The sequence below is a fragment of the Amblyomma mixtum genome, chromosome 4, assembly GCF_055824585.1.
Source record: "Amblyomma mixtum isolate Tamu chromosome 4, ASM5582458v1, whole genome shotgun sequence".
Taxonomy (NCBI): Eukaryota; Metazoa; Arthropoda; class Arachnida; order Ixodida; family Ixodidae; genus Amblyomma; species Amblyomma mixtum.
Window position 1 is genome coordinate 160,423,104 of NC_143015.1, and position 17,629 is coordinate 160,440,732.

Here is a 17,629-nt window from a genome sequence, read left to right on the forward strand (position 1 = left end):
CACTCGGTGGCCAAGGCTTGAATGGCCGGGTCCGAGCTGACCCAGCACGGCCTCCCATCGCTCAACAGAAGGAATTCGTACTAGATTCTCCGGTGGGGGTTCTTTACATTGCCATAGTATGTGGTCATACGTGGCTGTTTCGCCACAGAACCTGCATTCGGGGATATAGTCATCCGGGTACATTTTTGATAATAGATAGGGGGTAAGAAAGGACCTCGTTTGGAGTCTCCTCCAGGTGGTCTCTTGTGCCTTATCCAACGTTTTTTCAGGTGGTGGAAATTTGTGTCTTTCCAATTTGTAATGAGTTGTAATATCATGAAAAGATGCCAGCGCCTCCTTAGCGAGATTTTTGGCACTTAATACTATGTTTTGCAGTTCCAGTGTTTATTTCTTTTTTCATGTTATGTTCACCGTTATGGCTTTTGTTGTTGTCATGCCTTGTCAGTGATTGCGGGGACATATCTAGGTGTGTGAAATTGATCTTTTGTTGTTGATCGTATTCCATCCGTGTTCGTTGCTGTTGCTTTTTAGGTGTACAGGGGCATATCCCTCTGTCAAGCCAGTCATTTGGTACGCTCCTAACATCTCAAATGTCGAAAAAAGGTATTTGTATGGTTGTAAGCTCGCGGGTGGGAGATGAATTTTTAAGGGTGGGTGCCCGGATGTGCACCAACCGGAGGATGGATACCTCACACACACATGCACACACACAGAGAGTAATAAACTATTTTGCGCGCATGTTCTACTTGTGTGACCGCCCGACCCTGCTTAATTATGACTGCCGATAAGATAACATTACCTTTCGAAAGATTCTGGCCCTTTGGGTCTCTAAAACAACCCTCACCTCTTCTTCCTCGTGATTCCATTCATCAGGAAGGCCACGTTATGCTTATCTGGCCATTCTTCAAAGTGAGATAAGATAGCTGTACGTCTCTTATCACCGCGGCAATGCTGTCGGAGGCAGTTTCCACTCCGCCGCTTTGATCAGGCAATCACTGCGCATATACCTCTCCCGCAGCCACTACACAGCTGCTGCCGCAACCATGGCGTCCCGTGCCCAGCTCTGGCTGAATCTGGGAAGAACGTGCAACTTGAGCCTCGGGAATTTGGGAATGGTAAGAGCTCTGCTTATTACATTCCGCTTATAGTCGGCAGGTTTGCGTGTAAGACAACTGTCGCACTAACTCTCAATTTTCGAGTACGCACGCCGTTTCTGTTCGTGTTTGGCACCTTTAATCTTAGTGTTCTTCAGCTTCGTGTTTATCCCCACTGAAACGTTCCATATGATCCGCTTGTATGGAACTGTGGGAATATGGAGTCCATAAGGTGTGGAAAAATATATGGAAATCTATATGTTGTCTGCACGGTGTCCATAAGCATTCTACATAATTTCCATACAATTTCTATTCAATGTACAGTCTTTGCCAAAAGTAACCAGGCTGCATGGTTTGCTTCTCATTAGAATAGTAGAGTCCTTACTGCTTCCCTAAAGATCAAAAAGTTATTCGAAGGCGTGGACAGGGGTTATCCTTACCATACAATGGTTGAGAGCTTTTGGGCTGGCATAGAAGCTTCAATATACGACTGCGAAGCAAACCATGCAGTCTGGTTACTTTTTGCAATGACTGTACATCATGTCATATCGATTAGTAAAACACGTTGCCGGGCTAGTTGGTTATATATACATTTTCTTTTCTTCAAATTTAAGCAGCGCTAACCTTTAAGACGAATACACAGAGGGCAGGCGCCCGTCCTGTCATGTCCTCTGTGTATTCGTCTTAAAAGTTATCGCTGCTTAAATTTGAAGAAAAGAAAATGTCATATCGAGTCCGTAAGTTTCGATACTTGCTTCCATATAGTCCATATCGACTCCATATGCTCCTTTGACTCCATAACTTTCCTTATCGAAACGTATAGAATTATGGAACTGGTCATATGGAAACTTTCAGTAGGGATGTTAAATCTCATTGAATGCGTACCAAATGGGGTGAAGCCGGCCTGTATACTTTATCGCGATGATGGCAAGTAAAAAGTGTCAAAAACAAAACTTTATTCCTGTTTACAAAGAAATCACCACAGAAGCCTGCAGATTAAAGAAATCATGCTCGTAATTGCTCGCGTTCACGCATGGCTAGGAAGCAAATAAAGAACTATTTTTGCAGCCGGGAAAAAAGGGAGTATAGGCTAAGGCGACTTGCACTTCATGCAAATATTTGTGGTTGTAGGAGACGGCAGAAGCATGTGCAGTAACCAAGCAGCGTTGTGCAGCAAATATACTGCAAAAACCGGCCTGCCTATGGAAGGTCACAAAATGAAACGCACCGCATATTAACTCAGCTAAATACACACAACCTGTCACCAAAACATCACTTTTGGATGATCAGGTCCTCTCAGGGCCGATGAGATGCGCATGTTCAGTTTAGCCCCATTTGTTTCTATTGCGCTGCTGGTGAATTTAGTGAACAACAAAGAGGCCAAGCTTAACTTGCGGAATCAGGTATGAGTGGTGAGTGTGACAATGGCAAAGTCACTGACGCTTTCTTGATGTGAAGTTTTTTGTAGCCTAAGAACTATATAGAAAACAAGAGTTGAATAGAATTTAAGCGAAGCAACTATGCCTGACGACCTGTTCAAGTAATGCCCGGTTCTTTCAATCGATGCAAAGACGAAAACTACTACGCGTCCCCTTATACGTCAGATAGTTGTAATCCAGTTTGCTTTGTCGACAAGGTTTCCCTTGTTGACCAGGGAAACTGGACAGCATTTAGGTGAACGTCGATTATCGCGTACTTTATATTGACGCCACAGTTGTGATCAATACGCTGTGAATTTAAAGAAAATCAAGGAAATCTGAGCCTTGTTATTTTCCTGCCGCGCATTTTTTACCAAATAAAACAACGACGCGCCAAGATTTAAAAAGGAAGAAGTTGGGATCGGGTCAAGAAAAATTCAGGGGGCACTTTGACTGTCTAAAGTGGGTAGAGGCGGAAGCGTTTTCCGCACCACCTTCGCTGTTTCTGGGGCACTGGTGGCGTCACATATAATTGAGTACTAATTATTAAGTGATGACAAATCACTAATTAATGGTTAATTACTGATTAATGTCTGAATACTAATTAACTGCTAATTAATGACGCTTAAGCTTCGCCTTTAGGAGTGGAACGCGACAGCGCGTAGCGCTGCCAGGGAGTCCACGGAACGCCACCAACCGTTCGGCGCGATGCCTTGCCCTTTGAACGCAACGCTTTTCGAGGAAAGGAAATGGCGCAGTAATTCTCTGTCATCTCGGTGGACACCTGAACCGCACCGTAGAGGAAGGCAGGAAGTGGGAGTGAAAGAAGATAGATAAAGAGGAGCCGTAATGAAGAAAATGAAAATTGTATTTGAAGAAAGGAAATTACGCAGTAACTGTCTCACAAAATTCAGGGGGGCACTTTTTTGACCTAAAGTGTGGTCACTGATGTGTGGTTAAGATGTTAAGCTTCGCCCCTAAGAGTGGAACGCGACAGCGTCTTGCAACGCTGCCAAGGAGTCCATAGAACGCCATCGCCCATTCGGTTGTACGCCTCGCTCGTCGGTAAATTGGTTTTTGAGGAAAGGAAATGTATCTGTCTGTCATTTGCCGGTGGACACCTAAACCTCGCCGGAAGGGAATGGAGGAGGATGAGGGTGAGAGTGAGTGAAGACACCGTATTCACTAGACGCGCCTTTGTTCATTCGAAACCATCGAGCTAGCATGGCGGAGTGGATAGCATGCTCGTCTCTCACGCCGAAGACCGGGGTTCGATTCCTGAGCTCGACCAATTTCTTAATCGGTTTTATTTATTTATATGGCCTGACTAGTAAAGCTAATTAGGCTAATAGGGTAATTAAGCAATTAAATAAGCTCAGTCCCACTTACTTGGAGCATCACTATACGATCCCTTCAATTGGTCGCATGGTTACTAGCCAAAGTACAATTGGCCCCGTTTGAAATTCGCGCACTGTGACGTCACGACCATTTCCACCAATTGAAAAGCGTGACATTTTCTGTCGACAACTGCTGCTTACAACGATGAGACATTAAAGGCTTCCGCCTTAAAAATTGCTTTATTTTTCCCTATGTTCGCATACTCAACCAAGGGTCTCGTCGTCGCCATCACTGGTGCTGCTATGCTGGACTTGGTTCAACTCTTCGGATCAAGCCTCGCAAGCATCTCGTACCTCATCTTAACACGTGGCATCGGATCCCTGCTGGGTTCTTTCCTCGGTGCGTCAGAGCACCGACTTCTCTTCTCTGTTAATTCTCCTTTGTGGTTAAAGCTATTGCACCATATGAATATAATAATAATAATAGTACTGAAGTCAAGACAAAAGTTCCGAGACAACAGCGTATGGAGCGCTGTACACCTGTTGCATGACATAAGGTACTTTTAGATACGCAGATGTCGTAGCCTTCAAACTGCTTGCTAACTTCAGTTTAGAAGCAGTTAATATCTATAAGTTCTGGTTAAATAGGAGGCGACTTTGCGTGCAGCACATGGATAAGGAATAAACAAGATACCTTGTCCTACTTCAGCAGACAAACTTAGCAGTCTTAATGGTAGCGTAAAATGCGTCTCTCGTCAATGACGAAAGTCGTTGCAGTTCTTGTAAAGTTATTCTTTGATTCATTTTTTTGTGCAGGTATCCCTATGATTAGTAGAGCCCTTTTTTATATATCACAGCACTACTCGGAGTGAACGAAATACATTAGTTGAGGTGCTCTTGGTACCTCCACGCTTAGCAATTAGTCAAATTATTATCATCATTGCCGGAGTTAAATGTTTTACGCCTGTCAACATTTGTTGTGAAGCGTGTTATTTAAAAATTCATATATTATGTCTGGCATTCTCTTTTCAAATGCAAATCATTTTGTTTGGGCAGCCTTGTAATAATTGCACTCCTGTTTCTTTTTGGTCTCGCACCACTCAGGGTGAAATAAATGCAATTATCGTAAAAGTTGTCCCTGCGTGTTACTTTTGGCATCTAGTGTACGAAGCTCTACAGATCCAGAAATGAATGGGTCTTTTTACCAGAGCTTTGTAAAGGCGGTTTGGTAGCTATGGCTGCTTGAGTTCTCAATCTGCAAAATCATGCACTTAAAGGTAGTGACGTCCCGAAAGCACCTTACCTACACATGCATTAAGTTCAGTGAACGCAGGAAATAAGCCGAATTCAGCACGAGGTGATCACATTGTGGAGGGCTACGCTTAAGGAATATATTTTTTATATATTTTGAGACAGGTGCAGTTCAAGACGAATAGACTTCCAATACAAGGTTCTTTATAAGAAGTCTGATTTTAAATTATCACAACGTCGCCAACGAGAAAATATTACATCCGGTACTCGTTTTCGTTGGAAACAAGCCAATGTGAAATGCTCGATCATGTCTGGTGCACGGGGATTCATGAAATGTTCGCTGAGATGAAAATGTGCCCTTCGAGATTAATGTGACATTTGTAAACAAGTCAGTCTTTCTTCTAAGATCATCACCCTATCCAGCGCTTGCTGATGTACACCACATGCAGAGAGAATGTTGTTTGGTTGCTTTAATATAGGCATAGGGGCACATCACGACCAAACCATCGGCACAAAAATCTAGATTATTTCGCAGTGCACATGGTTCCTGTTACTAATGCGTTTGTGGTAGCTACATCTAGCAGATGCAGTATGGAGACACTGCCATGTATAGGCCGGACACTGCATTACCCGATGTCGTCCGACCGAGTGCTATCACCCAGAATGGGCCTTAGAGCACATTGTTCCTTAAGCGGGCAAAAGTGTGCTCTTGAGATAGAAGGTGAAGGCTTTCAAAAGAGCACCGCTTTGATCTTTCAGGCGATGCCTTCGTCTAGTGAAGTCTGCTAGCCAGCTTGTCAGTTTGTTATACAATAATCATACAAATGTAGTAAAAATATCACTCATTTTTGCGAAATCATACATTTGTCATACAGATGTCATACAATGTCATCCAAATTGTATGCTGTTTGTATGACGAAGCCTGTATGACGTTACTGCATCATACTTCTTTCCAACCGTTCAAGATAGCAATAGACGTATTTAGTGTCCCTTTCCGCTTCAGAAGTCGTCATCTAGCACTGAGATGGCTGGCTCACATGTAAATTTTCGGGACAGATGTGAAAAAGGGAAAGAAATTTCCGTTGCCACGAGGATAATTTGGCATGAACACGTTGTAACTTAGTTCCCGCCAACGTCCACAATGTGGCCCACATCGCCACACTACTCGGAACGCACACTGGGCTTTGATTTCCCAAAATTTGTTTGAAGGAAGATATCAAACACGTTTAATGTTTCCTGTTTCCTCAAGAGATAATCATAAATAAAACGAAGTAATATAACCTTAATGCGTCATCTTATGAAAAGCGTTGTTCCACATCTCTCGTCAAATTGTTTCATGGCAGTGATCAGAAATTCTTACACATCATTAAATGCGGTTCAAGGAGTCGATTTACGCGCAGACAAAACAAACATATCGCTCAACTTGGCGCCTCAGCTGTCTCATTTTGTTCAGATGTAAGGCGAATTTTTAAAAATTTTATCGGTGGGAAAGGGGTCGTATCAGTCGCATGAAGATGAAAGCTTGGAGACGTCGAATGTTAATATATCGGCACCAAAAAAACTACATAGTTTGACAAGACTGAGTCGGTGCTTCCGTGTAAACGATTGTCACGTCATACAAACATGTCAAGGCTTCAGAAGCTTCTAATATACTTTCTAGAATAGCATAATGTGACTTTTACGTGTATGTAATCAAATACATTTGTTTTGGTTTCTTTTAAGTGTGAAATAAACAGAGTGTATTACCCTTATCTCATTCATGCCTTGACCCCAACCGCTTTTATAAAGCCGGTAGTAGTGCTTACCGCGGCTCAGTGCATACCGTAACTCCTGAATACCTCACAGAAAGATGAAGAGATTGCTACGAACAACTCTCCTCCGTTTGGCAGGCACAATAAATAATAGTTAAACATCTTAGAGACATCATAATGCGCATGCGCCAGCCAATATAAAATGACACGGTGCTCGAGCGAGTATTTATAGCCTATGCTGGTCTGTATAATGCAAAACGAGTAGGAACTTAGTTACGAGAATTAAACTTTCAGCGAACTACAAGAAACTACCCCGCCTCGGTGGCTCAGTGGTTACGGCACTCGGCTGCTGACCGGAAAGACGCGGGTTCGATCCCGGCCGCGGCTGCTGAATTTCGATGAAGGCAAAATTGTAGAGGCCCGTGTACTGTGCGATGTCAGTGCACGTCAAAGAACCCCAGGTGGTCGAAATTTCCGGAGCCCTTCACTGCGGCGTCTCTCATAGCCTTAGTCGCTTTGGGACGTTAAACCCCCATAAACCAAACCAAACGAACCAGAAGAAACAATTACTGGTGCTAGTTTTATTCACGGTGCTTTTTGTGGCCTCGCCTTTTGTAGTTTAAACAGGTTCCGAGCTATTTTGACAGTCACTGCTAAGTGTACTGATCCAAACAAAAGACTTTCGTAATATGTCTTTGGGTAAACTTTTTTTCATTAGCCTTATTTCAGCTGCGTCTGGCCTACGTTACAAAATTCCACTATCAATGCTACCTGCCCATCACTCGTAACGTCGCAAAGACGCCAATTAAACAGTTCGAAAGCCGACAAGAATTCGGTACCTGGCGGCAGCGGGTCTTTCGCCCGACAATAGTGCTTCATACACCGCTTGGACACAAGGACCTCATCGTCGTTCACTGCTCGATTTCATTGGATCAGCGAACCTTTACTCATTTACTTAGGCATCCTCATCTATCATTACATGCCGTTTTATGCCCTGGGGCAATCAACATCGCATTAAAAAAAAAAGTATGGCTGGATGCTATTATTTCGTATGGTCGCTTTATTTCGCATAATTTCTTCGCAGGAGGCAAGCTGCACGACACTTACAACATGCAGGTGGTATCAATTGTGGCAACCGCCCTAACAAGCATCTCAGTAATTATGACACCACTCAGCGGATATCTGCCGGTGGCCCACGTCATGGTATTTTTGGTGGGGCTGAGCGGAGCTGCATTCGAGACTGGTGAGCATCACGTCATTATTCTGAGCCATTAACCACATCAGTCTATATGTAAAAGTTGAGTTTAACATGTCACATATGCTTTTTTGTTGTGGTGAGCATTTACAAACATTTCGTTATCCCTTTGGAGGCATAGAAAGAAATAAGCGTTAGTAAACATTTCTTTCTTGGGGTATAATGCTCTTTGAACAATGAAAAAAATATGCAATGGAATTTTATGTTGATATTGTCTTATTTCTATTTAGGCGAGACATTTGGTGGCAGTACGAAAAATACGAGCTCCAAGACACTCAGCAATGACAATTATGGACACTTCTACAAGTGCTTATGTCCGAATGGAAGTGCCTAATCCTGCCTGTATCGACACCGGTACTGATAGTTATAAAGATTTTCTTTCAAATGGTCCAATGTATAGTTCTTGTTTTCCGCAAGTGCTCTTTGCTCTCTTGCTACTAAATTAAATGCATACGAATGATTTGACGACTAAGTGAAACAGCAATCACTTTTCTACAGAGCATGACAATAAGCGAACCCCCTCACCATGAATCTCATTAGTCGCACAAAAGCCACAGTTTATGTCCCTTATACTGAGCACGAATTATTCCTCTTTTTTTTATTAATATAGGGCTTTCTCGAGGTGAATGGCAGATGTTTCGAAGCTGCCGGCAGTACGATGGTTTTCTGCAACCTAGAGAAATCTGCAAACCCTCTTTCTTGCTGACCCCCCCCCCCCCCCCCCCCCCCCCCCCCCCCCCCCCGTAGAAGCCGAGATACACAATTTGCGTGGTTACCCGGTCAGTCATAATATTCTGCTCACGTTGCAGCGTGATTTCATTGATTCTGTCACTACTTCGGTTTACAGCTCAGGTGGCACTGATTTATTGATTGTTTCCCCCCTTGCATGACAGCATGCGGGTTAGTTTCAGGCATTACGCAAAGCTTCCAGCATTTTGCTTTCTTTTGACCGTACCCCCACTGAAGTGCTCCATCGAACTGTTTGCGTGCATCCAAGAACAAATGCAGGGAACACAGTAAAATCTCACTTAGTGCCCTAGGATACAAATCACAATGACTCTCCCGAGCCGAGCAGTAGCTATAACATAAAGCCATGGCCGAGACGGCTCAAAATCCGCATCCCACTGCCGACTCTACATTGATGATCCACCGGTACAGCAATGCAGCAGGCTCTGCTGAGGTTAACACGGTAGCGAAAAAAATTTCTACGCCTGTTTTAGCATGCAGATTCTTCAATTATATCGCAAGAACTCCTGTGTCCGTCGCCATCCTGTCCTTTCACTCACCTGTTCTTCACAAAACCTACTCTTTATATTTATCCCAATGTGCAGTGAGACAGTTACGGTGACTGCAGCCATTGATTTTCAGTTTATTTTTCATATAACAACCACTGCCGCAACTGTTATTTCTTTAGTTATTTTGCTCGAGCCACGGCCTCTTTTTTTCATTTATTTTTCCCCCGCTTGAGGAGGTCGATCCACAATTCCCTGTCTCGTAATTTTCTGACACGGAAATGAGATTTCCACAGCTCAAGAGAGCGAACTAATGGCAGAATTCTCAATTCTGGCAGGAGTAAACAAGGGCTCATGAGCGATTCATTCTCATACATTCGGGACTTACGGTAGATCAACATGCGATAACAAAAGTGCCAGCCAGTTAACCATCATTGCAGCTCTAGGACTGTAACCCTTCCATTATGCGGCATAATTAATTTCTCGATCGCTCTCTTGGTGTTGACTGTTCCATTTCCAGGCGAAAATCTCTATTCTGGGAGGGCGCCACAGTACAAGCGACGGGGCACAGTGCATTGAAATACAGTATATTCAGCGACAGGAGAGAGCACAAGGCGCCGCTTCGAAAAAAAAATAGTGCGCTGGCAAAAGCGGCCTTATATTTTTCTCGCGTACCATCTGCACGCACGATTGAAAATCATATTAGTATCAAAACCAGCACCCGGTCATTAAAATTTATGTGCTAAAAGTAAACGCAAATGCGGTCAGTGAGAACGTTCCTTGCTTGTTTTCTGTGCAAGCCACATGAGTCGCTAAGTCTTGCTTATTCGTACAGTTGAATGAGAAAAAAAAAAGTCATGCTTCTAGTATTGCCATTCACCCGTTCTACGAGTCTGCTGCCTCGACGCTATCGGTATTTAATTTTATGCAAAATGCGCGTAAAATATCCAGCGCTCTGGATGCACGCCAGCCGTACTGACACGCCAGACAATAGACTTCTGTCTCGTCTTTTGTTCAGTTCTTTTTCATGGCCGAGCAAGGAAAGAATAATTCCCACAAGCTCTCCACCACTGTCAAAATATCGCGTTTATTGTGAAATTTTAAAAACATCGCTATTAAGCTTACGCTGCGCCCAGAAGCTGTCCACCGCAGCGCCGCCATATTAGATAAACTGAGGCGCTCCCTTTAGGTCGTCAAAATCACCAATGCGCACCGGATTTTTCGCCATCGGAGGATAGCAAGCTGGTACTTTCTAGTCATCCTTCCCGTCTTTCTTTCTCCACATTCTCTCTCTCTGTATTGCAATGGCTATCGTTCTTTCATCTTCATGGGCTAGCTGTTGCCTCCATGTTTTTGCAAAGCTGTAGGGTACAAATTATTACATTTATGTACAGGTGCAAACGTGTGGATCATCAGGATGTGGCCGGAGAACACCACCCCTGCACTAGAAGCTTTCCACCTGGCCTTCGGTGTTGGCGGCCTCCTGGGTCCATTCATCGCCAGGCCGTTCCTGTCCACAGTTGTCACAGGCAACACGAGCGAAGTGAACACAGCCGTATTTAAATTGGGATTTGAGGAGAACCAATATGACTCCCCTGGACTGCTCAGTGTGCCGAACGACACAGCAGCCACGAATTCCACAGGAGAAACCCACATCGTCTACGCGTATGGAATTGTCGGTGCCTTTTATTTCATCATAACCTTATCGATGATTGCGCTTTATTTGGTAGACAAAACGGACATCAAGCCAGAAGCGGAAAAAATCCCAGATGGAAGCCCCGCAACTGTGCAGGAACGAGCGAGAGATGTTTGTTTCAGTAGGACTGCTCTGGCCGCTATGTGCATTTTTATTGCCTTTTATGTAGCGCTGGAGTGCACTACATCGCAAATGGTGGCTTCATTTGCAGTTAAGAGCGATCTTCATTTCTCTAAGTCCTCTGCTTCTCGCGTAGAAGCAATGTTTTTCCTCTGCTTTTCCGCAAGTCGCTTGACCGCAGCTCTGGTCACAGTAAAACTGCCCCCTTTTTGGATGTTAGTGATATCGCATTGTATTCTTCTTCCCACGGCCATTTCACTTGTAGTCTGGGGTTCTAGTATCGACACGGTGCTCTGGGTTTGCATTGCACTCACTGGGATTGGTCAGGGACCAGTCTACGCGGCTATCATCTCCTGGACAGCCGGGCACATTCAGTTCAGCAACAAAATGATGTCTTTAGCTGTTGTCACAGAATCAATAGGAGGATTGGCAGCGCCTACTATTGTAGGTCAGTTCATGGAGGAAATTCCTAACGTGTTTCTCTATGTCTGCCTTGGGGCCGTTGCGTTTTGCGCGATTATTTTCTTTTGTATGTACCTTTACCTGCGAATAGCGCCTAACCTAAGCAAAGACAAGGAGCTCCTTATTAACGACGTTGATGAGGAGCCTCACGAAGGAGTTACGTGTTAATAATTACTCAAGTGCGAGCAATGGTAGGTTGTCCAGCCACAGGCGATGGCGAATCCGTGTCGCTTTTGTGACTGACAAGTCAAGCTTTAAGGACGTCAATGCATGTGTCAACTCAGTCAACGCCAATGCCAGAAAGAATACAGCAAGCAATTTTGTTAGTCCATATGCACTTCAGGATTCTATGCTTTAAGAGTCATAATCCGTACACTCGGCGATGTGGTCTACATATTGAGACAATATGTAGCGGACTGCCATCCACACTCTTAAGGATGTATACTAGTGCTTAGGTTCACTAGCCGGAGTATAGATAGCGGGCACGGAGACATCACTAATAAACAGCGACCACATATCGAAGGATCAGAAGAAACTTGCATCAATCCTTGCGCATCGGTTTCATAGTGTTTCTATTTTCATATCAACTGTTCAGAATAAATACAGCGACAAGTTGATGAGTTGAAGGCGACTGAAATCTATTTTCATACTTTTCTGTTTGAAAAAGTAGGTCGTGGTTCCATCCTTTACGTGAAGCGATTTGCCTGCGCTGAAGCCTTCGAAGAACTAAAATTTGACAAACAGGATTTCGCTTTCCACATAGCTCTTAGTCATAAGCGCTCGATAGCCCAGCTGCCGAGAAGAAAAAATGAGCTATCCGTTAAAAACACGCGTTTCCTGCTAAACAGATTTATTAGTAAGTTACGAGCTGCATGGTTTGCTTTCTCGTTTTACAGTACTGCACTAATTCCGCCTTTAAACCTTAAATCCGTTTGAGATAAAGGGAAACCTTGTCCACACTTTCCAAGGTCTTTTGGTTTTTTAAGGGCGCTTTAAAAGCTCCACTATATGTGGCTACTCTAACCATACGAGCATCTGAAGATCAAAATCACGATCACAGTTATGTACACTAGTCATCCGTCGTCACAGAGGACGTCTATGTTCATTTCGTAAATTATATCACAATATTACAGCAGCCAATTAAACCATCCCACGCTCACATCGTATTTCCCGCCATAACCGTTAACCCGAACGTTGTATAGCCTGAACGCGCCATACTGAATATCCCAGCAATCGTTTCTTTAAAGACCGCCCGTGACTGGAATGACCTTCCAACTGAGTGGCCGCCATCATCAACCATCGACTATTCCAGTCCGCCATCACGGAACCTCCTTCATGATTGTAAACTATAGTTCATCATTTTAAATAATGCATGATGTTATTTTTGCCGCGTTACAACCACCCCTCATGTAATGCCCCGCAAGGGACCATTGAGGAACAATAAATATATAAAGAAATCAAATCATTCAGCGTCTCTACTTTTGGAAAAGACGGTACGTATGGTGTGTTATAATGCTTCGTATCGGATGCAGTTTTATTAACGTTCTGTTTTTTTCTTACTCCTTTATCTTGCTGCTACGATTTCTAATGTCTTTTAATTTCTTGCATCTTTATCTCTGATTAATACATGCAAATTCCTGTCATGCCGCATCATATGCACCTCTCATAACGTAACAGTTTGGAATCCCCGGTACTGACGGGAATCCAATTGCTTCCAAGGGGTAGAAGCTTTCCCCTGGATTCGTGCTCGGCTTCTCTGGTGTAGTGGCTACACCATCTCAGCTTCCGCAGAAGAGCACCTAGTGTCATGCAGATAGTTTGTCAAGCTGCCTCTGATCCACTAAAACGTAAAATATTGTAGGGAAAAACTGCGACTTCAAACAAGACAAAGATGAGAGCTGCACAAGACGATTGGAGCTCGTCTGTTTGTGCAGTTCTCGTCCTGTGCAGCTCTCCTGTTCGTCCTGTTTGAAGTCGTGGTTTTCCCCTACAAGTATGTCGGACCAACAGGCCAAAAACCTAATTTTGTTGGAAGTTCTTCAGTTCAGTATTCCGGTTCATAACAGTGTCACGGTTAAACTTTGTCCTCGCCTTTGGGGTATGTAATAAACAGTGATAGCTATCACTTGATAGCGTTGTTTCTTCGTCATAACAAGGTAAAGAAAATCGCAACATACGTATGACAGGATTGGGACGAAACAAGTCCGAAGGTCAACGCGAGACATTTATTGACAGCTTCTGGTTAGTTTCTATCACCGGGAACAATATAATATGCCTATCACCGGGAACAATGTAATATGCACAGAAGGATACCTACAGGAGTGTATTTGCATTTCATGTCAATTTGAACTGGAATACAATCACCGCTGTCCGGAATCGAACCATCAATATTATGTTCAGTACTAACACATCACAGCTCTTCGAGCCGAGCCTCCGCGGCACGGGGTTCGACTCCCAGTCATGGATATTGATTCAATTTGTTTTTCTCTTTTCATGGCTTGACCTCTAACTCAGTTGAAAGTAAAGTTTACCCGGTCCACGATTGAATCCCGAGGTACCGCAGTGAAGCTTCCGCTTCAAAATAACTTCCTCAGACAAATAAGCAAACAAGGGAAGTGGAATGAGGGGCTCGTTATAAATATGAAAGAAGCTAACAGCGACAGAAACCATGGGGCACAGGGGATTTTTTTTTAATTAATTTCATTTATGTTGAGGTGTTGATCAATTTAGAATATTACTGAACATGTTATCGCTTAAAGCTAACTTATTAGAAAATCAGAAGAAAAACAACCACATGCCGCCGGTGGGATCCGAACCCACGACCTCCGAATTACGCGTCCGGTGCTCTACCTCTGAGCTACGGCGACGGCTGTCAAATCTTCTGCTTTCGGGGGTATTTATGTTTACAAATAACCTGAACTTGGGAGTGTTCACCAGCGCCACCCACGTTCATAAGCGGCGGACGTAGAACGTCCTGAGTTACCGCAGACAAGGTTAAGACAAGGTTAAGCAAATGTTGTTCAATATACCGGAGAGCGGAATCGCAATCGCAGCACTCACGAAAAGAGATTTTTTCTCAGTTCATTTTGGAGCCTGCGTTCATATCTAGTGCCTACGGTGAAAGTGATATCAATACGTCCTCTAGTAGTGTACAAAAAGGTAACGGACAGTGCAGCTCGCCTCATTGTGGCGGTAAGAAAAATAAACAGGCGGATTCACACGCATTTCAAAAGGTGCTAGCGCATTTTAGAGCCTTTATTAGCACTCGTAACAGTGCAACCAACTCACTTAAGTTCACATTAGTGAAGATCACATTAGTGAAGAGGGAGTGGACGTTTTCCGCTATGCTTCGGAAATGTTATATTTTTCTCTACACAAGTCACTTCCCAGCGCAAGCGTATAGTTCGAAACGAAGAAATGTAGGTTTCAACCGTATCTCTTGAAGCCGCAATTGTGATATCCTAAGGGCTTGAAAAAAATCGCTTACATACTATTCACTCCAGTTGTCAGGAGGATAAAAGGTAAGACTAATGAACACGACGGACAAAGCACGTGCTCATTCATCATCGCCTCTCCCAATGCAAGAAGCGACATGAGTGCCTGTGTTAGATAATTATTTCAAACACTAATATGGCACAAAAAACTGCCAGACGTATTAGACATTTGATTTACCGAAAGCGTTGTGAGAAAAAAAAATAAAGGCAGTTTATTACAAACTTTTTACTTCACACTTACTCGCAGGTACCAGCAAAATTATTCCCAGCCAGGACGTTTCCACTCAGCTTCAAGAACTTTTGCTGACTTTCATCTTCGTGCTGTGAATGCAAGTGGCCTCACCAAGCCACTGTTAGCTCACACAGCAGCCATGGTCACGAATGTTTCGAAATATTTCTACCGACTTCCCTCAAAAAGTACTAAGAAGTTAAGAATATAAACTTTTATGGCCAAGGTTGTAGAAAAAGCCAGAAGTGAAAAGTACTGCATCTTGTGCCAGAGTCTTATGGTAGTAAAAATAAGAATGGGGCTGTGGCCACTAAAACTCCTAGGAGAACAAAAAACATGGACGATCAGTGAAACTGATGCCTCGGATTTTGCGTTAGCGTTAGGGTTCCCCTTTGACAGAGCAACCGTTGCCGCCGCCGTGTTCAGACCATGCGAGCTGATCATCATCATCATCGTAACCCTGAGAACGCCCTAAGAGCGACAGTGGGCTCTTAGTGGCTAGCCCCATAGCACCGCAACCTGAAATGCATGAGTGTTCAAATGCTCCAACTGCCTTGTACTTACCTCATGATTACTTGCCAAAAGAGAGCTCATGGATAAAAAATAGGCTGTGGCTTAGCTTGGTTAAGCCCGGTAATTGCGAAAGCAATATCCGTAGCTACGCCATGGTTCAGCTGGTAGTGTAGCTGGTGGTGGAGCTTGTGGTTAGACTTGTGGTGATGCATCGGTTATACAATCCAATCTAATCAAATCCAATCAAATCCAATATGCTAATATGGTAGCTACCGGCCTCGCTACGCGACGGGCGCAGGAGTTAGGCAGCAGCCACCACGCGCGGCCTCGCCTCGCGACGGCACAAGTTGGAGCCCTGCTCTTGCAGCTGTGACGTCACACCGCTAGGCGCGCAGCGCGCGGCGGGCGCAGGAGTTTGGCAGCAGCTACCAAGCGCGGCCTCGCCTCGCGACGGCACAAGTTGGGCCCCTGGTTTTTACGGCAGATGGTATGACGTCATAGCAGAGGTCAAGCTAAAGGTCAATGGTAGCTACCTCGGCCTCGCCACGCGAGGAGCTGAAAGTGAAAGTAGTATTGCTTTCGCAATAAAATAGGCTGCACTATCGTCTCGCCGCAGACAGGTGTCAAAAAACATCTGCTAAAATCATCCACGCGGATTTTTCCTCGACTCACTCTTTCCAACCCGGTCCCTGGATGCCATGTCTGAGCTTGCCCTATCCGTGCTTGTTGGAAAAGGACGATGAAGATGAGAATTCCTTGTTTGTATAAAGATTACCAGCGCTTCGAACACTACATACTGCTCAGGAACCAAGGCTCGAACTCGCATCGTCTAGCTGAAACTCTGCCACGGCAAACCGAAAATTTCAGCTAATGGGTATTGTCCATAGGGTATTGTACATATAAGTTGTGAGCGTGAAAGGATAAGGACAGAGAAATTGACACGCTGCTGCGGTCCGACTGCGAAAACAAGACCTGCAAACTGTTTCTATGTTGAGGGCCGTGATCGGCACACTGCGAAAGACATTCCTGTCTCAACCTACTCGAGGCATACCCCAGGCACTTATACCGGCTAAATTTCTCTACAAACTGATTGATAGTGTGAATAGTGTGACCGTGTTCGATTGTCGGTAGCCTTTCCGAAAGCCTACCGCGTCATTTCGTTGACTGAAGTCTGAGGTTGTCCTGATTCTCTTATCGATTACCTGATTAAATACCTTGTAGGCTACGGGCAGCAAGCTAATCGGTCTGCAGTTTATCAAATCCTTGACGTCCCCTTTCTTATGGATTAAGATGATATTAACGTTCATCCAAGATTCCGGTACGCTCGAGTTCATAAGGCATTGCGTATAAAAAGTGGCCAGTTTTTCTAGCACAGTGTCCCCCCCCCCCTCGTCCTTGAACAGATCTGTTGTTATCTGATCCTCACCAGCTGCTTTCCCCCCTTGCTTTGTTCCTAAGGCCTTCTTTACTTTCTCTTTCGTTACTGTCTGGGTGTCCAATTGCTACTGCCTTTCTCATTAACCTCTTGATTTCATTGGTTACAGTCAAGATTCGAAGCCGTTTCCCAGCTCTCACCCGCCGTGCTCGACTCAAGAGGCGACGGTCGTTTGAGCTGCAGGCCTTCGAAGAGGTCCTCCCCTCACCCGCCGTGCTCGAACTCGCTGACCGGCGGTCTGTTGGGTTGTGCCTGCCGGGCACCTTGGAGGACTGCTAGGACGCCCGACAACAGTTTTCAATCGTTTATTGCATCTCTATCTCACCTAAAACATCAAGACCA

At 44.4% G+C, this 17,629-nt stretch overlaps 1 protein-coding gene across 2 annotated transcripts; it reads left to right on the forward strand.

Moving 5' to 3' along the window:
- The first annotated feature begins 877 nt into the window (after positions 1-877).
- On the forward strand, positions 878-12,975 carry LOC149349012 (sodium-dependent glucose transporter 1A-like). 2 transcript variants are annotated; one of them, XM_089541110.1, is made up of 5 exons: positions 878-1,115; positions 4,123-4,249; positions 7,936-8,094; positions 8,337-8,460; positions 10,733-10,829. In XM_089541110.1, the coding sequence occupies exons 1-4, from the start codon at positions 1,044-1,046 to the stop codon at positions 8,438-8,440; spliced, it is 462 nt and encodes a 153-aa protein (XP_089397236.1). In that variant the 5' UTR covers positions 878-1,043; the 3' UTR covers positions 8,441-8,460; positions 10,733-10,829. The 2 variants fall into 2 exon arrangements, with proteins under 2 accessions (XP_089397236.1, XP_089397235.1); XM_089541109.1 differs by lacking the exon at positions 8,337-8,460 and having other exon boundaries at positions 10,733-12,975.
- Positions 12,976-17,629: the final 4,654 nt, after the last annotated feature.